Source organism: Strigops habroptila, chromosome 7 (genome assembly GCF_004027225.2).
Source record: "Strigops habroptila isolate Jane chromosome 7, bStrHab1.2.pri, whole genome shotgun sequence".
Classification (NCBI taxonomy): Eukaryota; Metazoa; Chordata; class Aves; order Psittaciformes; family Psittacidae; genus Strigops; species Strigops habroptila.
The window spans coordinates 54,213,840-54,234,267 of NC_044283.2; the positions used below are offsets into that span (position 1 = coordinate 54,213,840).

Genomic DNA, 20,428 nt, shown 5'->3' on the forward strand with positions numbered 1-20,428 from the left:
CTTCGCTAGTGAAAACAAAAGTAAATCTCTATTGAGAAAGACTGTCCTGAACTTTGATTAAAAGTACGCCTACAACTGCCTTGAAAAAATATTTCCAGGGAACTTTTAAAACTTATCACTTGAAAGCAAGGGGGATAAGGAGGTTGTAAAAAGCAAGAGCCCGTGAGAGCGCAGTAGCAGAACCACTCTGTGTCCGTACGCTAACCAGTCTGAGCACCACTGCTACTTCGACGAGTATTTTTATTCTTGCTAAAACCACTGAATATGAGCTTTTAAGAGCAGTAATTTTGAAATATGGTAGATGCCACTACAGCACGCGGAGTGGTGAGGAAGGAAGAACATGCAAATAACGCACAAGCTGTAAAGAATTAAACATTATGAGCACCCATGTATTAGCAATAAAAATAATTTCCTCTTAGCGGTATCGTTTTTCTTCTGCTGTTTTAACATTCCTTTTTTCCCTGTAGTCATTAAAAAGCTAACTTAAAGACAACAGCAAAGGGATCTGCCCTCCCTCCCTGTGGACACAGAGCTTATGTCCCTGTCATTTCAAGGCTGGGAAAATGTCTCATTTTTACTTTGGCTGTTCCTTAACACACACTAACCACATTGAGGCTGAAACTAGAGCCAAACGCAGCAAGCTCTTCACTAAGAGCTTATGTAAAAACTTACAGGTTTTTTATTAGTATTAAGACTACTGTGTTAATCCAAGATTTGGTGTTTCCCCCTCCTCTTCCCCCCCCCCCCCCCTTCTTCTGCCATTCCCAGCAAATTTACTCCTTCCTCTGCACAGCCTGCTTTCTTAAATCAGGACTAATTCTTTGCGGCTCTGGTGTCCACTCTGATAACCAGAAGGATGCTCAAAAAGCAACACTGAGGAAAGAGTGGCAAGATACAGAGAGCTGGAGCAGTCACTATAAACAGAGGTATTGGCTGCCATGTTGGCAGGGCAGCTAATTCAACTTCTGCCTATCCCACAAGGAGTCTAAAGTATCTGGAAATGAATGCCAGCCTCCAGAAACTGAGCAAACAACATGCATAGCATTGCAAAGGTCTCCGAAACACTCGCCACTGTGAAGAAACAGCAGCAGAGAAGTCACTTTTATATGATGCTGCAACCCTGCCTTTCAGCATCAAACCATTACTGTGATGAAAAAGTATGTTTTACTGTAATTACTGCTTATTTTCCCTTCCAGGGACTTTTATGTTCATTTGCAGAGGATTCACTTGCTACTTGATACTTTTGCTTGAAAGCTTGCTACTTTTTTGCAGCTATTCAGTGAAATTTAAGAGACACCATTTAGTCCAAAAGAGGCACACGAAAGCTGTCAGCCAGGCTTTCATACTGCACAGCCCACCATACAGACTGCATGGGCAGCTCTCCATGCCCAAGCAGAGGCAGAGCTTCTCCTCACACAGCAATTTTTTTGCGACCATGATAGGGAGAAACAGGGGACCTGACAACAAACCTCACCAGTTCCTTAAATCCTGATCCCTGTAAAGTGACGACCTGCATGACTGCAGCAAACTGAGTTTTAGGTTTGGCTGTGGTGCTGGGGAATGTGTAGCTGTCAGATGTGGCCACCATGTATAGGCTGCAGCTACAGAGCTGTGAAGAAAAAAGAAAACACCACTGATGACCTGGGTAACGCCGGGGAGGTGATGCCACTGGGGCACACTGCTCAGGAATCACAAATAGAAAGCTGAGAGCTGTGCTCCAGTGAGCACAGCCTGGGCACACATTAATGTGGCAGGTATGTCAGGATGCCCAGGAAGAAGTTGAAAGCCTCCAACTTCAAACCAGCTGGCACCTCCTTGCGAACTGCCCACCAGAGGCTGCTGAGGCACAGGACACGGGCACCACTGAGGCAACAGCGGATGCCCACCATGGCTGGAAGAGGAAGACAGATGCCATTGCTGCCAAGATGCTGTCCCAAAAAGCTGCTTTGAGAAGCAGCTGAGCAAGGTCCTCCCAGCCCCACGGTAAACAAGAAAAGCCCCACCACACCGGTGCTATGGGGAGCCTGCTGAGAGGCCCTGGTTGGCCTTCCCCAGCCCATCATGTGCAAGAGCCACAAATAAACAGCAGCTTCCTGGGAGATGAAGTGCACCATGCCTGTTATCTAACTGTGTTTGCATTGAATTTCTGAGAGAGGGATGCAGACAAAAGTGGGGGGGTGGGGGGGGTGCAAATAATCACGCTGAGGGCAAGCAGCCTGCTCTCTCTGAGTGGAAAGAGCAAAGAGAAAACAGAGCAGGAAGATGTGGGTGCTGCTGTGATGGCAGGGAGGGAAAATGAAGAAAAACAAAGTCTGCTTTTTGACAAAAAGTTTTAAAGTTATTTTTCTTAAGCTCCTCCTCAGTCTTATTTAGAAACTTCAGTACGATTGTTTGGTCCTTAACTGAGGGGCTGGGTATGAAACAGCCACAGCCAATGCCAACACAAACTTTCTTATCTGCACTGGTTTTAATCCTCTTTATTCCCTCCCTCCATGCCCATCCCAGTTTTTACTTTCTCAGACTTCTGGTTTGTTTTCATGAAAAAACAAAACAAAATGAAACAAAAGCAACTCAAGAAACATATCTTTATAAACGAGCTGTCTTTCAGGGAGGTTCCTGAAGTGAACACCTTCCTCTAAGTCTCTGAACAGAAGTCGCTTTTTTGTGTCCTCCTTTGCAGAAGCTTCCTTCCAGACTTGCCTCTGCTTTTGGCAGCAGGGTGGGGGGGAGGCAGAAGACATGACCCCCCTCCTCCGTGCCAGCATGGGCGCCAGGGATACCTCCTGGGAATCTGCTGGCAGCCATTGACACGCTGCAATTTCCATGGGTCATGTCCTCACGCTAGACTCTACGTTGGGCAATTATACACAGAATTTACCTATTTCATGCTTAATTGCACAGGCACAAACTTTTGCTCCACCCCCGAAACAGCTATAACCTACCAGCAGCACTTGCATTACTATAGGCATCTCTCTCAGTCCTGGCTTAACCCCCTTGGCTCAAATCTCAGCCAGTGTCTTAACCAGCCGTCCCCCTCCCTGGAGAACCCACTGAGCCCAGCAGGGGAGAAGGCATGCAGATAAGGCATGAAAGGCCAACATCAGCCCACAGCCAACTGGTGAGCTATGGGCTCCTGGGCTGTGAAACGCTGTGGGTGCATGACCCACCCACAGACTCTTCTGCTGACTGAACCTGAGAAAATGCTTTGTCCAGTATTCACTGGCCGGAAAGATTCATTTAATGGAGGAGGGCATTTTTTTGTGCAGTGAGCATGACTGTGTAACTAACTGAATTTATTTACTTGCAGTGCTGGAGCCAGAGCTGGAAGACAAGTTCCTCAAAAACCCGTCTGTAATTTCCTTCTACCTCGAAAGTCTGCCTGTGTCCCAGACACAGGGGTTTCTGAACCAGCTTTGACTAAACCACATTTCCCAACTGAATATTTATTGTTCTGCCCCATTAGCCTGTAATACTCTCATTTACACACATATCCCTGAAATGAAAAAGAAGAACTTAAAAGTTTCAAAGAAAAAGGGAAAGCTTTCTGCACAAGTTGTTTTGGAAGGGCCCCTAAATTAAAGTTTCAAGCAAAACAGCATTTTGAGCAGTTCTCCTAGAGTCTCTTAATATTTCCTTATTACAAAGTATGAAGTCATCTTTTACAGGTCACTCAAATAAGAAGCTTAGTAGTTGCCAGTTAAAAAAAACCAAACATGTTTGCAAAAGTGCTGTCAAACTGTCTGGGGAAAGCCTAATAAATTAGCATTTTTTTGGCGGTTCTCCTATTCTGAGTTTTCCCTCTGAAGATTTAAATCTAAAACAGGGTCTCTGCACTATTATCTTAGAAATAGCCTCAAAATAACTGAAAAAGGAAAAAAAGTCTCTACAAAACCAGAAAATCCCCACACCTAAAAGCTAAGCTTTTTAAAGTTTTATTTCTTTTCTCCTCTAAATCCAGCGCAGCTTCCTTTTCTCCCTATACCAGGGGTATTTAAGACATAATGTGTGAGAGAGAAGGTTTTAAGCAACAAATTTTCCAAATCCAACACGCTCAGTTCAAACTTATTTTTCAAGCTGAATTTCAGTTGTGTGCAGGAGGAAATCAGGCAGTGAAGAGCAGACACAAACACAACCCAGCATGCTTGTGTCAGAAGGCAGCGGGGGCATTCTTCAGGGTAAATTATTTTAATTGCTTGTGTTTTTCAAAATGTATTTTAGTGTGTTCAATATATGGCTTATTTCCTCATATCCTCAAAAGCTCTCCCAGCGCCAGCTCGGTGAGCTCTCCTCCAGAGAGGAACTTTTCCTCTCTGTGTGGATCCCCAGGAGCCTCAAGGGGATGCTGCAAGCTGCAGCCTGCCCCACCACCCCAGGCTCCCACACCTGACCATCTCCCACCCACACACTCCTGCCCCAATTCCAAAAATCCTCCTCAAGAGGCTGAACCTGCATGTGCGTTTATATATGAGAGAGGAGGACCTGTATGTGAACATGGGGATCATTTTTATTCTTTGCAGGGGCTAATTCATGTGCAGGTGTTGAGGGGAGAAATCAGAGTCTCTCTCAGTTTTGAGGGGTCCCCGCACTGTGTCAGGCCTGGCTATTCTGCTTCACCTCAACTCTTCTGTTGACAACAGAAGAAACAAGTGTTTCTTTGGTTTAAGAAACAGAAACACTGCCAACCAGGTCCTGAGGAGTGCCACATGGTGAAACAAGCTACCACAAACCCCAAATTGAGGAGAGGGCATGGATGTGAGAAGGAAGTCACATCATACAAATGAATCTGGGAAGCCGCATGGCTGGAAGATGTGCTGCGAAGCCGGTTTTGCGGCACAGCTGCATGGGATGTAACACGTGTCAGTGGCGGGAACCTTGCTCACCGTGGGGGTACATGCATGGGAGTCACATGAAACTGCAGTGAAGGCAGTACAGGATTGGGGGTAGGGGGATAGAGCGCAACCGAAAATACAATTACCACTTGTAACTGCAGCTTCCTAAATTGATACAGCACCAATCAAACTTCAGAAACTAGAGACCCTAAACAGACCACTGGATTGTGGCATTTTAACAAAGTAAACAGATTTGCATTGCTGGACACAATTTATCGGCATTTTTGCACATCAGCAGGGAAAAGGCCTTCTCCCCAAGTGCTGTCTGCATTTGACAAGCGTTGACACCTTTAATCGTCACCTCCATATTGTACTTTTTTATACCACACAAAGCTTGCCAATGCAAGATTTGGGAGGGATGAAGAAAGATCAAGGCAAGAAGATATGCCAAGACTGTGGAGAGAAACAGACGGTCACAAAGATAAATCTCTAAGGCAGTTTTGAAATACTGAAAGAGGCAGAAAATTGATGAAATAGAGCCTTATAGCATAGCTAGGCGACCAGTTACTGAGACTGGCTCTGAGCAGCCAGCGTCACTAGGACCCCGACCCAGAAATACATGTCCTACAGGGACAGCTTTTTAGAGCTCATCACTCTCTACCTCTGAGCCAACAAAAGCCTCATGTTCCCTCTCCCTGTTTTTTGATGAATGTTCCCTGTTTTTGTACATGATGAATCAGACCATCTCCAGACTGATTTTCTTTGGATAACACCTGCATCCCCATCCAGATTTCTGTTCAAACCAGGTAAGGGGGAAGGTGAGCTGCCATCAGTACCAACGGGATTTCAGCATCATGCCTTTCAATTCTGTGAAATCTCACTCCCCATATCGACACCACGGGGTTTGTTGTAGCTCCTGTGAGTTATGGTCGTAGGCTTCATAGAGCAGGGCCATCAAATATGTGCAGTGCCTGGCACTGTGCTGGATGTGCAGCAGCAGCCTGCTTCAACCTACTTTTAAGCTTCCCTACTGAGAAAGCAAGGAGGGGGGAAAAAACAAAGGTCTACAAACAGATTTCTTCTGTTCTTTGTGGAAGCAGCCTTCCTAGAGCTTCCTTGCACTGAGTGCACACACGTACATCCTTGCTCATTCGAAGTGCCACACATTCAGAAGGTACTTTGCAGCAAACACGTGCAAGCAATCACAGGCTCCCAGGGGACTTCTTCCTGTGCGCTGGCCTGGGTGAAGCAGACCTGCCTGCTGACTTGTGCGGAGCTGTTTGAAGTGCAAGGCTAGAGTACCGAAAGTGCTTGGATAGGCAGACGCTTTTGGGAATTAACTGCTCTCCAGCTTGCCTAATAACTCCTAACCGAAATGATTCTCTGGGTTTATGTGTTACAGCTGGTGACGACAGTACACTTAGTTTCTAAGTTAAACCGCCCATTTTACAAATATTCAATCAAAGCCTTGAAACTTTACACTTGTAATTTTTGCTACGATCATCCTATTGATTTTGTGCCTCAACCTTACCTATATCACAGACACTTAAAGCAAATAAACAAACGTTGAGTCGACCTTTCAGTGCCATAAAAATGCTCTTCTACATGAGGGATTTGGTATCTTTGAAGATCACAGACAAAGATATTCTAGGTCCTTCATCTCAACCTGAAGCATCAGTGAGCAGCACCGCTGCCAGAAGCCAGGGGTAGGCATGCCACTTCTCCTCTGGCAGTTCAGACCACTTTTCTTCCCCTTCAGGAGAATAGGCAATCCCTGGCTGATTAGCACAGTTGGCGTACACGTTAACTGCCTACTGCACTTCTAGCTCAATCCCAAAGATTCAATGAATATATTTTTATTTAAGTGCTCAATCACTTTCTTGCTGAGAGGACAGATTCCTTTGAAGTGGGAAACCCAAACCAAATAAACATATCCACAAGATCCAAGTCTCAAAATAGAAGCCGTTGGGTTGCTAGATTAAGTTATTCTGAATGCAATTTTCTTAAGTGAATCTAATGCTTATGAAGGGCCAGAGTGACAGAGACACTAATCCCCAACTGCCTGGGCAGCAGCAGCACGCCAAGCAGCTGCGCCGCCTTTTCCCTGGCGTCCTGCAAGAAGGGACCAAACCCAACAGCCAGATGAAAACAGTCTTCACAATAGCCAAAACCAGCTTAGTGATAAAGGCCTGATAGCCAGGGTGGGGGTGGTTAGGGGTAAATGGGAGTGATTTACATACAACTGGAGCAGTGCTGCGTGAGGACAACCTGCCTCCTCCAGGTCAAGGACCTGCAGATCACCTGGCTTGTGGCAGCGTTGCCCTCTGACCAGCCACACGCCGGTGTGGACCGGTGTCCATCCATGTAAGAGCAGAACAGGACACCACAGTGGGCCATAAGATGCAGACCTCAGGCTGCAAAATGTTCAGTGTCTGTATTAAAGCAGACTCTTGCTCATCTGCCTTCTCCTGACAGACACAGTGTTTTACTACTTGCAAACAAAGCACATGCCTCTCTGTAATAGGACTTCAGAAATATTACAGCAGCAGTAAATGCTTTTGTGTGGGTTATTTCCTTCCCATATCAGGAGGAGTTTTCCCTAACTATAAACAGAAGTTAAGTACTCGGGAGGAGCCAGGCCTGCGGTACCCAGGCTTTACAATGCCTGCAGCAATGCAGCGCTGCAAGTATCTGGAAAAAGTCTTTTCCTCTTTTGATGCCTGAACCTGTGGAGCTTTAGGCTTTCTTCTTGAGCCATATCCTCACTGGCACTTGCAGCCAGTAACAAGCTATTCTTATTAACATTTTTTCTGGGCTGGGATTAAGTTGGAGAAGAGGTGGCACAGCACCAAAACAACAGGAATGAAATTTTGCTTTTAAAACCACCTTAAAATGTAAGTGACAGCTCTGCCATTTACAATTTATATTGAATCAGCTCCTAGATGTATAGAAAAAAGGAGATTTAAGACATAAACATTAACACATATTGATATACAAAAGCCCCAACTTTGACGATTTGTAATGGGTGGGGGTTTTGATTATGAAGCCACTCACATGCAATTGCTGCATGTGTGTGGCTTCAGGAGAACCTTCCCCACTTGCCCATTCACAATCAGACAGATTTGCTAATGGTTTCACACTGACAAGGAAAAGACATCAAAAGCAGAAAGGCTGTTTTCTTCACCAGTATGTCCCCAAAGACCACATGTACATTGGTAAGACTCTGCCTGGATCGTGCCATCTTATCAATGGCAACCAGATGAAGCTTCAAAGGCGAACCTAGAGGCCTCCTTTTCCAAATGGAGAATCAATTTCACTAAGGGGGACAAAGAAAGCACCACCAAAACTTGGTCCGCGACCATTCATGGCTTGGATTTGTGTTTCACAGAGGCCTGGCTCGTATGTTAGACTGATCAGCTGTGATGCTTGAGCCAGAGCAGCTGACAGATGCGTTTGTAGCAGTGAAGTCCCCTCTATTCGCACTGAGCAGATTCCTCTTTTCCCCTGGTGCTGGCATTTGGTGCGACTCACTGAGGACCTCAGCAAATACTGCTAAAATTCCTCCCCATGCAAACCCAAATAAACCCCACCAAGTTCTGCTTCCATAGAATCAGGAAGCTTTCTGCTCCTCTGCCCCTGATTTGAAAGTTATTTAAGAACTAATCGGCATGGTTTAACTTCACTGAGAAGACATGTACTGTGCAGGGTGAAGAAGCAGAGCTTCAGTGCTGGGTGAGCAGCTCCAGCTTGTTGAGCCCCTCGGCTGCCTGTGTAACCCACTTCCTTCAGACATAGGTCTGGGGTTGCAGGGGGAAGAAAGAGATGCGCAACAGGACCACAGCTGCCTACAGCCCTCAGAGCATCCTGCTCCGATGCCAACTTGGGAATTAGTGCAAAGCCTTCTGATGTGTGATTCGGCAGCAGGAGCTGAGCTCCAACATCTGTGCTACAAAGCCCATTTCATATTGGGCCAGGGAGCTTTCAGCTGACCACAGCTCCCAGCAATCGCCTACAACTGCACAGTCAGCAGAAGTGAGGTCTCAGTAAAAGACAATATTATGAATAATCAGGTTCATGTCCTTCTGCAGCTCCCGTACATTCCCCTTGAGGTCCCAGAAATTCCCCACAAGCAAGTGTACCAGTCTGCTTTCAGAGGGACCGCATGATACAGCGAGGGATACAAAACCCTCTCACTGAGGCTCTGTAGCTACTCATTCCTGCTATTTCTACCCTCACCCCTCCTCCTGTCCGTATTATCTGCACAATTTCTCCTGGGACTCTTCAAGACAGGAGCTATCTCCATATCCTTTGCCATGCAGAAGCACACAAGGAATATCCAAAACTTGGGCAGGGTAAGGAGTCCTGCGTCTAAACATTGTTCCTTGCATTCAACCTCTCTTAGCAGAATTCTTCACCATTTTCCAATGGATATGCTGTGGTTTGCAAGCGGCTGTAAGGTGTTTACAGATTGTATCCTCCAACCTACTTAACACCTCCAGCTGCTACAAAGAGACAGTTTAGCCACAAAGAAACAAACCCAGACCCCAACAACACAGAACAACAGACCAAAGGGAGGCTGCAGAAATCCTCTATCTACCCACAGAAAGTAATTTAATTCACTGGGGAAGAGGGAGGAACAAAGACGGAATTATTTTCTAGATGAATTTAAGACACAGAGAAATGATTCTTCCTCAGTAACCTCCTTTGTACCTAGGTTCCCATCACACAGACAAGAAAGGTTTGTTACCCCAAAGCCAGTCTTGTTAACGAAAAAGTAAGAAAACCCACACATGTTAGAAAACAAGCAGCTGTCTCTGTCTCCCATCTTCAGTACCCCCACAATGCTGAGCAACCACCAAAAGATATCTCGAGCACACAGGATGCACATTCACCAGGTGTTGCTGTGGTTTCAGCACCATCACGTGCCACTTCTCCTGCAGCCACCCAAACTAACTGCTTTGCTTTCCTACCTACCCAGCTATCTGATAAGAATACAAACTGCGGTGCAAGGCTTGTACCTGAACTTGTAATTAACACTCTCCTGCTCCTACAAATACAACTTGTAAAAGGCAAATGGGTTGCCAGTAAAACGAAAAAAAAAAAAAAAAAGAAATTAAAAAAAAAAAAAAAAGGAGGAGGAGAATGGGGAAGATGAGACCACTCTAATAATAGCAGATTTTGGAAGAAATACTCCTCATACACCCTCTCCCCTCCAAAAGCTGCACTGAAATTGCACTTCAGTTTCCTGCTTTTGCAGCTTATGAGACATATTGTGGCTGACTATAGGCTTGTATTTTTCATTTTACAAAGCAACAACGCAAAGTGTTTGCCCTTTTTTAAAAAAAAAAAAAAAAAAAAAAAAGACCTTTTTCTTTATCCTGCATATGCTGGTGAAAGTAACTTTTTTCCCATTCCAAGACAGCTTTGCTCTCTGTGCCATGGTATAATGAGTCAAGGCCACCTCGGTCATAGATGGTCCCTGTCCTGAGTCCGGCTGCATTCCCCCAAGGATGCATCCCCTGGGCAGTTTGCAAGCAGCCGGGTCTTTCCAAGGTGGAAAAAGGATTCAGTGCCCCAGGGCGGCTTTTTAATCCTGCCTAACACCTCCAGGCAACAGATGCATCAACAAGAAGCAGCTTTGTCATGCAAATGGTAGGGCGCAGGTACACACTGCAGGGCTGCTCTATGCACAAATGGCCAGTGGCTGACACCCCAGGGGACACCTCCACCTCCATGGCTCGCTGATCTCGTTCGCTGATCTTGGCTGCTCCTTGCCCCTGACACATGCCCCAGGAAAGGGCAGCAACAGCAAACCTGTGGGGTGGTGGTGGGGACCCCATGAAGGTGAACAGGGAGCACCGTATGGCATTGGAGCAGTGGTTGGCCAGAAGCGAGTGTGTCATCTCCTGGATGCAGCGTTTTGATCTTGCACGCATTAAAGCCCAGCTGTCAGCTAGGAGACTAACAGAGATTATAGTTCAATTAAACAAAAAAAATATTTAATAACTCAAGCGTGTAGCCTTGTGGTTAAACTGAACGAACTCCAGGCTTATGTCAACATTGCAGCCCTGCAACAGCACTATTTTACCGAAATAGCGGTGCTGCTCTAACATGCAAGAGCAACACTGAACTAAATTAGCCCCTCAGATGTTCGGCAGGCAGCTTCACAATTAGAAAGCAGATGTGTTTTCCCCCCTCCTCCCCTCCAATGTACCCACATAGGATGGTTCCTCAAGTACCTGAGCTGACAGCCTCCTGCAAGAAGTCAATATGCTGGGGGTGTCAATGCCAGATCAGCGCAGAGCGGCAGCCCCACAGCATGCATACGCAGAGAAAATCCTCAGTGAATAATTAAACTGGATTTTGTTGTTCAAAGCCTTGCACCAGCACTAGGGACTTTCTTAGGAAGGTAATGTGGGAAAGAGAGAGTAAAAAAAGGTCTGAAGTTTCCTGGTCCTAAAAGGGGCAGGTTCGAGCCCTCAGTTTCAGTGCCCTCTCTTGAAGCTGCATCCTTTTCCGCACAATGCATCTGAACTGAAGTTTTCTGTAGAGCAGCATTTACAATGACAAATACCAACAGGTCATCATGCTTCACCCTAAATGGCTGTAGGCCTCTTAACTGTAATTTATACACAACCCACCCTCCACCCCCAAGCTATGGAAAGCAATATACTGCATAGAGGTTTTGCAAACCTTTCAAACACAAACGGTGACATATAAAAAGGGCAGGTCCATGTGTTTCCCAGTGCCAAACTGCCCTGCCATTCTGAATCTGAACATCCACTAATTTAACACACTTTGCTACTGTCAATTACCAATACTTTTTTGCTTTTGAAAAAGCCACAACCCTGAAGAAAAATCAAGAACACTGGAGAACAAAATAATGCCAGTTGTTTGACAGAGACCGACAAGTAAAAATTTAAGAGCAAGGAACATGGTAAACAGCTTTATCACAGGGAAATAACAGCATACAACTTCTCATATCACAGCACATACAACTGCAGCGGGAATTTTCAGCAGGATGCCTACAAGCAAATTTATTTCCCGCTCCACTCTGGTTCTGCTAATATAATTTCCACAGCTTGTTTTAACATTGCCTTCCCATCGCTCTATACGTATACCAAGAGGTTTACAAAAATAAATGCGAATAGACTACTCAAAATTAAAACTACATTAAAATCCATTGAACGTGTGTCTACACCAACGGAAACAGAGGGACCAACCTGGAAGAATCAGTGCCTGCCACAATGTAAAAGAAAGCTGTAACTACTGCATCACAGTTGATACTAATTCCTAAACGAGCATTTCACAATTTGTGGCTGAAGATACAGAGTACGTTTCAAAGCAATGCTGCCAGATACATAAAGCCTTCACGCAGAGCAACTGATGGCAGAAATAAATATCAATCAACAAAGAGCAATGCCACATCTGAAGGAAAAAAAAAAAGAATCCAATCTTTTCATCTTACTGACAAGCAACTTTAGCAGTTCTGCTTCCAGCCCTAAATTTTCCTCAACGAACGAAGAGTTAAAGCCAGAAAATTCACATCTGTCCCAGTCACTACAAAGACGGCATTTACATCATTCCGCCATACATTATCCTACAGTCGTAAACCAGGGCTCCCCCCCCAAAGTCCCCAGCCCTGTTCAAAGGACGTCAGACACCACAGACGTTAATCTCAGCTTTTCCACTGCGATCACGACCAACACCTCTAAGAGCTCTCAAACTCCATTGGATGGAGGCTCTGAACAGCAGAAGTACAACCTTCACCATAACTGAAGCTACTCAAAAATTCCCGACATGAACACACACTGCAGGATGAACAGGAGGAAACCCAGCTCGCCAAAACCAGTCTTTGGAAGAGATAACTCACTGTTCTGGGGATGGGTGGCGACAGAGATCCATTAGGCATGTACGGGTCATTATTCATATTTGGCATCATGATATACCCAGAATAACCAGAGTATGATGGTCCCTTGCTGTATAAGCCACTGTCTGGATGCTTTCCTACGGAAGAGGAAACAATGATTACATTATTCCCCACATACACATTTCTTGTAAGTTAGAGCACTTAAACAGGTACTGTGCATTCATAAAAATATTTTGCATGCAAACATTTCCTTACTCATGAAAATCACCTCTGACAGAAAAGGATCACAGCAATCTGTAATAACATTTTTTTAAGAAGAGTTAGTTCTTAAACGAGCAAGTACTCCCAGTGAGGAGTTTATGCTTAAAATACAGAACAGCCTCAGAGTAACCAATTTATTTTGCTAGTCCCTGCTCAAATCCAGGCAGAAACATCAGCAATGACACCACATTTCTCAAGTAGCAGTTTTCCCCCATTTTATACATCACTCTAGGATTTGTGGATTCAGAAGTATTGCCAGTATCAGTTTCCAGCATCATTGTTAGGAAAGGGAGGAATAGGGCAGTGATAACTAGGTATAACCATTTCCTTCTCTTGATGAGCCACTGTATGCAGCAAACAATTCATTCTAGCCATGCTCATCGGCAACAATTAGAGGGCAGGGGCTGGCTTGGAAGGAGACCCTAACGATTTTGGGCAGTGGACTGTTGAACACACATGGCACTACAGACAATAAAGAAGCCAAATGAGGATAGCTATTTTGTAGGAAAACAGAGAATTTGAGCCCAGGTCCTGCAAAGGGGAGTGAACAGGTCTCCCACCTACATGACCAGTGACAGTGATACTACTTGAAAGTGAGGTTTTAAGAGGATGCAAGGCTGAAAAGGAAATGACAGAGCTGACCTCCTCCCCCTCACTGCCAAGATCCTGCGAGCATGGGCATTACTGCTTTTAGGCTGTTTAATAACCAATTCGGATTATGATTGCCACAGAGTCCCAGAAAGCACCAGGACTGAACTGTGTCTGTCTTTATATGGAATTTATGATCTGGTTTAGTTCATGATGAAAAGCATTTCATTTTAAACATAATCTCCCATCCTTTACAGCACACGTTCTTTGTGCGTGTGTCCAGCTTCCTAAGTGATATTCAGAGAACTCTGTCATTTCCTCTCTTCTCCTCAATCAAAATTAACCAGCTGGTACGTTAAAAAAAAAAAACCAAGAGGTCTGTTCATGCTTAGATTTGGAAGAGGCAATTTAAGCCACAGACTTTGGCTATGGGGAAAAAGCACTGAGTTTCTGAACACACACAACTCAGCTGCACTGTATGAGTGAAGAGATAGATGTGTTTAAGCTGATATCCTAAAAATCGTTATTTCTTCAGTGAAGATCCATTTGGCCTACTTATCAGTTTCTAAACAACCGAAATACCATTTGGTCACTCAAGATAAATGTCCGGCACATTGATTTCCTTTTTAAATGTGCTTCGAAAGCACCCTGGCATCCCTCTCCCCCAAAAGGTACTAAATTTATGTTTCCCAAAAGAAACCAAGCTCCAGTTTGAGGACCATGTGGAGGCTCACAGGGGAACTAGGAGGGACAATATCGCAAGACAGGACCATGCTCTTCTCACCTTCCTCGGGGTGCTCTCTGCCTTTATCATGGTAGGAATCTGGCGCTTGATTCTGCCTGGAAACCTGACCGAAGGGAATCCACCATCAGAAAAGAATAAGAAAAAGAAGAAAAGTCATTGTATGGATGCTCATCTATCTGTCACAGCACTACAGCTTCTTGTAGAAGGAAAAAAGTTAAAGCAAGAGATAAGCATCTTTCTTTTCCATCTTAAGTCGCCTGGAAGGCAACTATACCAAAAACGTTTGTGTAAACGATCGTTTTATGGCAACGGGAATAACTATGGAGCTTTGCAATGCGTTTCTAGCAGAAGCGCCCTACATTTAACGAAGGGGCCTTATTTCTGGAAAACATTTGTAGCTTCGGTGGCCAAAACACTCTTGGTTAAAAGATACCAAAAATAATAATGGGGGGGAAAAAAAAAGGAAAAAATAACAAAAAAACACAAGAAAAAAGAAAATTAAAAAAAGACAGGTTCCCCGCTCGCTCTGAAGTTGTTTTAGTGTCGGGAATTTCTTCCCAAACAGTTTTATGCAAATCCCTTAAAGAGTTTACGGCTACTGCTCCGACCCCGCGGATTTTACCGAGGAAATTTCATGGCTGCTTGAGGTCTCATACCACGGCACGTCGGGGGACTCGCGGGAACTTTCTCGTCCCGGGCCGAAGCGCGGAGGGGGCCGCCCACACCCCCAGCCCGGCTCTGCCCTCTGGCCCTTGGTAAGGGGAGTTCAGTTGGGATGAGGTTTTTCATTTAGGGGAAATTCGGAGAACAAGGGTTTCCCCGTTGCCCCGCCGAAGCTCCCTCCCTCCCGGCGGCAGCGGCCGGACGCCGCCGGCATCCCGCACCCCCCTTGGCCGCTCCGCGCTGCCCCTCGGAGGCCCCGCGGCCGCGCACCTCGTGCCCGTTGGCGCCGGGAGCGATCTCGGACTCGTTGACGAGGGAGGACTTGATGTCGGCCAGGTCGCCCTCTTCCTCCGGGTGGCTGATCTCAGCGAAGATCTTCTCCTTCTGGGGGTCCCCCTCGTCCTTGAAGGGGATCATCTCGTCGGTGGCGCAGAGCTCCGGGTCCCCCCCACCGCCCCCTGCCCCCGGCAGCTGCGGCATCCTCACGGCAGCGCGGTGTCTGCTGCGGCCGCCGGCCCGCCGCGGGAAGGGGAGCGGGAGGAGCAGAGGGGGGAGGAGGAGGAGGAGGGAGGAGGAAAAGGAGGAGAGAGGAGGAGAAGGAGGAGAGAAGAAGGAAAAATCCCGTGAAGTCCTCGGGGTTGCTCTCGGCAGCTGGAGATCCCCGCCCGCCCGCCCCCTCGGGGCCGAGGTACCCCCGCTCCCGCACGGCCCCGGCCCCGCGGGGAGCCTGACCCCACAGAGCCGCACGGCCGGAATAAGTCGAAATACTCCCGTTTGTGTCCCGCCCGCCCCCAAGGACAGCGCCGGGACCCGCCCCCCAAGAGCCCCGTCCCCCCACTCACCCCCCCCGGGGCCCGGGCTCACCCTGGGGGTGAGGGTACGCGGAGGGGAGCGCAGCCCTCCCGAGTTTCGCCTCCGAGTGAAGTTGCCGCCACCCGGGCGGCCTCGAGTTAAAATGGCTGGGGGGGGCGGGCAGGGGGAGGGGGCGCCCCGGAGGACGGCGCTCCCCGCGGCGCGCACCCACCAGGCCTTTGTCCGCCGCTTCGCCCGCGGCTCCGGGCACGGCTGGGTTCAGCGGCACCGCGGAGAGCGGGGGGGCGAGGAAGCGGCCCTGGGAGGGAGGGAGGGCAGCAGGGAGGGACGGATGGAGCGGGCGGCGAGGCTCCCCCCCGCTTCCCTCCGCGCCCGCGAGAAGGGAAAAAAGTTGCCGCCGCGGCGCCTCCGCGCCCCCGGCGGCCTCCGTGCTCAGCGCCCGGCGCGGTGATGGTACCGCTGCCGGCGGGCGCGGCGCCCCACGGGGGGCGGCGGTGGGGCGCGGGGCGGTGGAGGCGCAACTTCAGCATCGCGCCCGCCCTCCCTCCGCCGTCGGGGCGGAGCGGGGACGGCGAGGATGAAAGGAGCCGCCGCCGTGACTGACAGCGCGCCCGGGGCGGGTGGGCCGGGCGGCGGGGAGGGGAGGGCGCCGGCGGCTCGGGGGGGAGCGGGTGCGGGGTTTCCCCCGGGCAAACTTTGGTCCGGCTGCGCCGAGCAGCCTCTGTGTGTGTCTGTGTATCTGCATGTACCTGTGTGTGTGCGTGTGGCGAGCCGGGCGCTGCCGCTCCCATCCCTCGCTCCCAGCCAGGAGCCCGCCGAGGCGGGCGGAGGGACTCGCCGCATCCCGCGGCAGACAGACCTGCTTTTTTGGGGCTGCTTTGTTGAGACTTCCCCTTTGGAAGGGGTAGAAGGGGGGCCTGCTGTGGCCACATGGAGCTGCTCGGGTGGGGGGAGCAGGGGCTGTGTGCGAGGATTTGCCTGGGCTCTTCCCGTGCCCGCTTGGAACGAACGGCAGAATTAACACATCCCCATGGAGCCCTGCAAGTGCCCGGCAGAAACATGTAGCAGACTCCGAGCAGCAGCGGGGAAACGGTCCGGACTGAGCTCGCCCCAGTATCAGGCCGGTACATGAAGCCAGAGCAGTCACCGAAGTTCACCCCTCCACGCTGTCCCGCTCCTTCGGCCGCCGCGCTGCCCCGTTAGCTCCCGGGCGGCACGGCATCACCCCGGTGCAGAGCACAAGTGCATTAAAATACATTAAAAAAATAATAAAACCCATCCAAACAAAAGCAGGCGCTGCGCCTGGGAAACGTCGGGACCCGCAAATTTTATATTGCGAACGCGATGCGCTCACATTTTGCAGGAAACAACTTCCCATGATTTTGGCATTGGAAAAGTGCGCTTCGTGCTGTGCACATGCCCCGCGAGGTTCCTGAACCTCTAAGCGTCGGGAGACGGGGGAACAGGAACATGTGGATGCTCGATCCGTTTCCAGCATCTGCTGAGCTCGGGCGGGCGGGCGGGCGCGGGACCCCCACCCCGCTCCTGCCTCGGCACCACCGTCCACGGACGAGCAGTTACTGTCCAGCTGAGAAACGAGACCCGCCAGACCCTGGGATAGGGAGACGGGGGTTGGACTCCTCATGTCGAACAAGTGCGTAAAATAAATAATCGAGAAAGAAAGAAACTGGAAATGTAAACCCTGTGAAGGGGCTTAATCGTGGGGCACTCCCGGGGTGCAGGGGAACCCTCTCTCCCCCGAAGGCGGCCGGAGAGAGGCGATCGGGAAGCGGTTGTTTGGAAAACAGCAACTCGGCGACGGTGTGTGCGCAGAGATGCCGCCGCATCCTTCCCGCCCCTTTCCTCTTCCCCGGCGCTCGGCGGGCATCGGACACCCGGGCCAGTCCCAGGTGCTCCGGGCCGGTGCCTTTGGTCTCCCGACCCCCCGCCCCGCCCCGGGCGAGAGCCCAAGCGTGTCAGCTCCCCCTTTTCCCGACGGGGCAGCCCGGCCCGGAGCGGCAGGAGTCCCCGCCGGAGGGGCCGGCAGCGCGTCCGCCCCTCTGTTTCGTTACCTGGTCCCTCTGCAAAAGCAGCCTCCCCCCTCCCCTTCGCCATCCCGATGTCCCCCCCTTCATGTGGGCTGGAGTTTTTCCCAGATCAGTTTTTGGTAGAAGGATTTTGAGGGCAGAAAAGGACCGGGGGGGATGAGGGGGGGGCGGAGGCCGGACGGCGACGGGGTGGTGGGGGAGAAGGTGGAGACCGTAATGATTTACGACAAGAGGATAAACTCAGGAAACCTCAACTCCAACGCCAGATTTCACTGGAGACGACGCAAAGCTGTCGCTTCACCCTCAGTTCGTGGGGCTGGGGAGGGGGGCACGGCAGAGGAAGGGGGGAAAAGGCCCGCGGTAGTGGTCCGCTCCCCACCCCGCTCCTGGTAGGACCGCGCCGCCCTCCCCGCCTCAGCGGGAGCGCTCCCGTCGCCGTGCCCGCTGCCGTCCGGCACCCGGCTGCAGCCCCGTTCAGTACTTAAGCCGGGGTTATTTTGGGGGGTTAGATGCGGTTTTTTTCTTTTATTTTAGCGTGGTTTTGTATTTTCGTGTAATTTGTTTGTTTGTTTCATTTTGCACATTTATGCATTTTAAGTTGGTTGTTTTTTTTTTGTGGTTTTTTGGTTTTTCTTGGGGGGGGTTGGTCGTTTGAGCAGGTTTTGCGTTTTAGAGGGTTTTTTTTTTTTTGTTGTTGTTTTTTTGTTTTGGGTTGGTTGGTTGTTTTTATTTGGGGAGTGAGGGTTGCATTTCGGCGTTGAGGCTTCCGCGCTTGGCACACTCCCCGACGGCCAGCGAGGCTGCCCATCCCCGGGGCCGGGGGGTGAGCAGGGAGGAGAGGGAAACCCGCCGCTGTCCCCGGGGGGGCAAGCACCCCCGGTGAACGCAGCGGGACGACCCCCGCGGAGTCCCGGGGGGAACGACCTAGGAGAGGGAGGAACTGGGGTACCAGGTACCCCCCGGGGTGCAATAAGCGGGGAGGGGGGGGGACACCCTGGCGTATGGAGCGCCGTCCGCCGTCGGAGGCCCCACTATAGGGGCGGGAGCGGGGGGCGGGGCGGCGGCGCCTTTGATGTCCTGTCGGCGGCCCCTTTCATCCCTCCCCGGCCCCCCCGGGCCCTTTGTGTGACTAAATTTGGCAGGAGGCTGGAGGCGCGCCAGGGCGCCCACGTGTGCGCCGAGCTCCCAGCTGAGCGGGCGAGGGATCTCTTCCGGGTAAGGAGACAGCGGGGGAGATCAAAGAGTTTGGGGAGCTGGAGCCGAAATGTGCAGTGGAAATAAAATAATAATACAAAAAAAAAAAAAAGAAAAGAAAATCCTCCGGGCGGGCCGCGTGCCAGCCCGGAGGCAAGGCGGAGGAGGGGGAGCGCTGCGCACATGGTGGGGAGGGACCGACCGGCGGGAAGGAGCTGTTTTTCTCCGGGAAGGGAAAAAATATAATAAAAATAAAATATATTCTTGCAAGGGGGGAGAGGGGTGTTCAGTTATTTTCTGAGAAAAAAACAAAAAAATAAAAGAAGAAAAGACTTGACCAAAACCCCGAACCCTTTTGTTTAAAACCACCGGCCTGTGGAGCCAAGCGGACTCCGCCTGGCAGTGCCGCCCGACGGCGCGTCCCTGCGACCGGCCCGGCCGGGGCTGCGCGGTCCCGGGGGGAAGCTCCCTTGTACGGATCGACACATAAGCAGACAGCGGCAAAAAGTCCCTCTCCACACTCCCAGTGGCCAGTGCCAGTTTGGAGGGAGCCTTTCTAAGCAAACTCTCCGCGGGTTTTCCTTCCCCGGGGGGAAATGTCGCGGGTGGCCCCCGAAGGGTGAGCGCGCCGGGGCGGGCGCCCTTCTCGGCAACCCCCGCTGTGCCTTGCGGCTTCCTGGCGGGACAGGCATGCACCCCGCTGCTAAGGGGTTGCGCGGCGTTTTAACGGGCTGTGAGGAGCATGGAGGGCAGAGCTGGGGTGCTGGGGGTCCCCACTACTGCCCTGCAAGCCCTGCCTGCCCCGAGGCTATGGGGTTGGCCACCCACCTCTGGTTCCCCGCGGCTCCCTCAGGACTGTAAAGCACAAACAAGGACGTGGGATTTCAGAATCTCCCAAATCAAGCTTTTACAGTGCCTTTTCAAGGCACTGGGACTGAATTATGCGTGTTCCCTGGGTCTGCGTTTGACACCCTATTTAGATAACACACCTGATCGATGTGCAAATCGAATATATAGGCTGAACTCCCGAATTCCTTCTGAAGCAAATAAATCCTTCTCCATCAGTATGTGCGATGAGCAGGCCCCGAGCAGGGATGCGACATTAGCCCTGGGCTCTGCAGCGTTATCACTGTGGTCTCCTGCACATATTGCTGCTGCTGTACAGCATGGCTGGGGAGCCAGCCCTGGGCTGCCTCAGGATCCATGAATGTATTTAGAAATACGGACCTATTCCTTGCCTCTAAAACAAGGATAATACTTCTAAGCCTCCTTTTCACCCTGTGAGAAAAATGCGATATTGCATGTAAGAGGCTTGCTGCTCCTTTGATGAAAGCTGTTAAGAAAAGCTGTAAATAACAGATCTGGATGGTTTTGGAGCAAAACCCAAAGCACCCTCACTCTTGTGTTGTATCAGGCA

The 20,428-nt window shown here is 49.9% G+C and overlaps 1 protein-coding gene across 6 annotated transcripts in view; it reads right to left on the bottom strand.

The window, feature by feature from the left end:
• LEF1 (lymphoid enhancer binding factor 1) overlaps nt 1–15,490 on the bottom strand; it is a 70,031-nt gene extending 54,541 nt beyond the window's left edge. For 4 of the 6 annotated variants that reach the window (XM_030491541.1, XM_030491542.1, XM_030491544.1 and 1 more), the window contains exons 1-3: nt 15,227–15,490; nt 14,333–14,396; nt 12,703–12,836 (exon numbers count right to left, since the gene is read on the bottom strand). In XM_030491541.1, the coding sequence (XP_030347401.1) occupies nt 12,703–12,836; nt 14,333–14,396; nt 15,227–15,436 (408 nt within the window). In that variant the 5' untranslated portion in view covers nt 15,437–15,490. The remainder of the gene's footprint in view (nt 1–12,702; nt 12,837–14,332; nt 14,397–15,226) is intronic. The other 2 variants (XM_030491545.1, XM_030491546.1) reach the window with 1 other exon arrangement.
• Nucleotides 15,491–20,428: the final 4,938 nt, after the last annotated feature.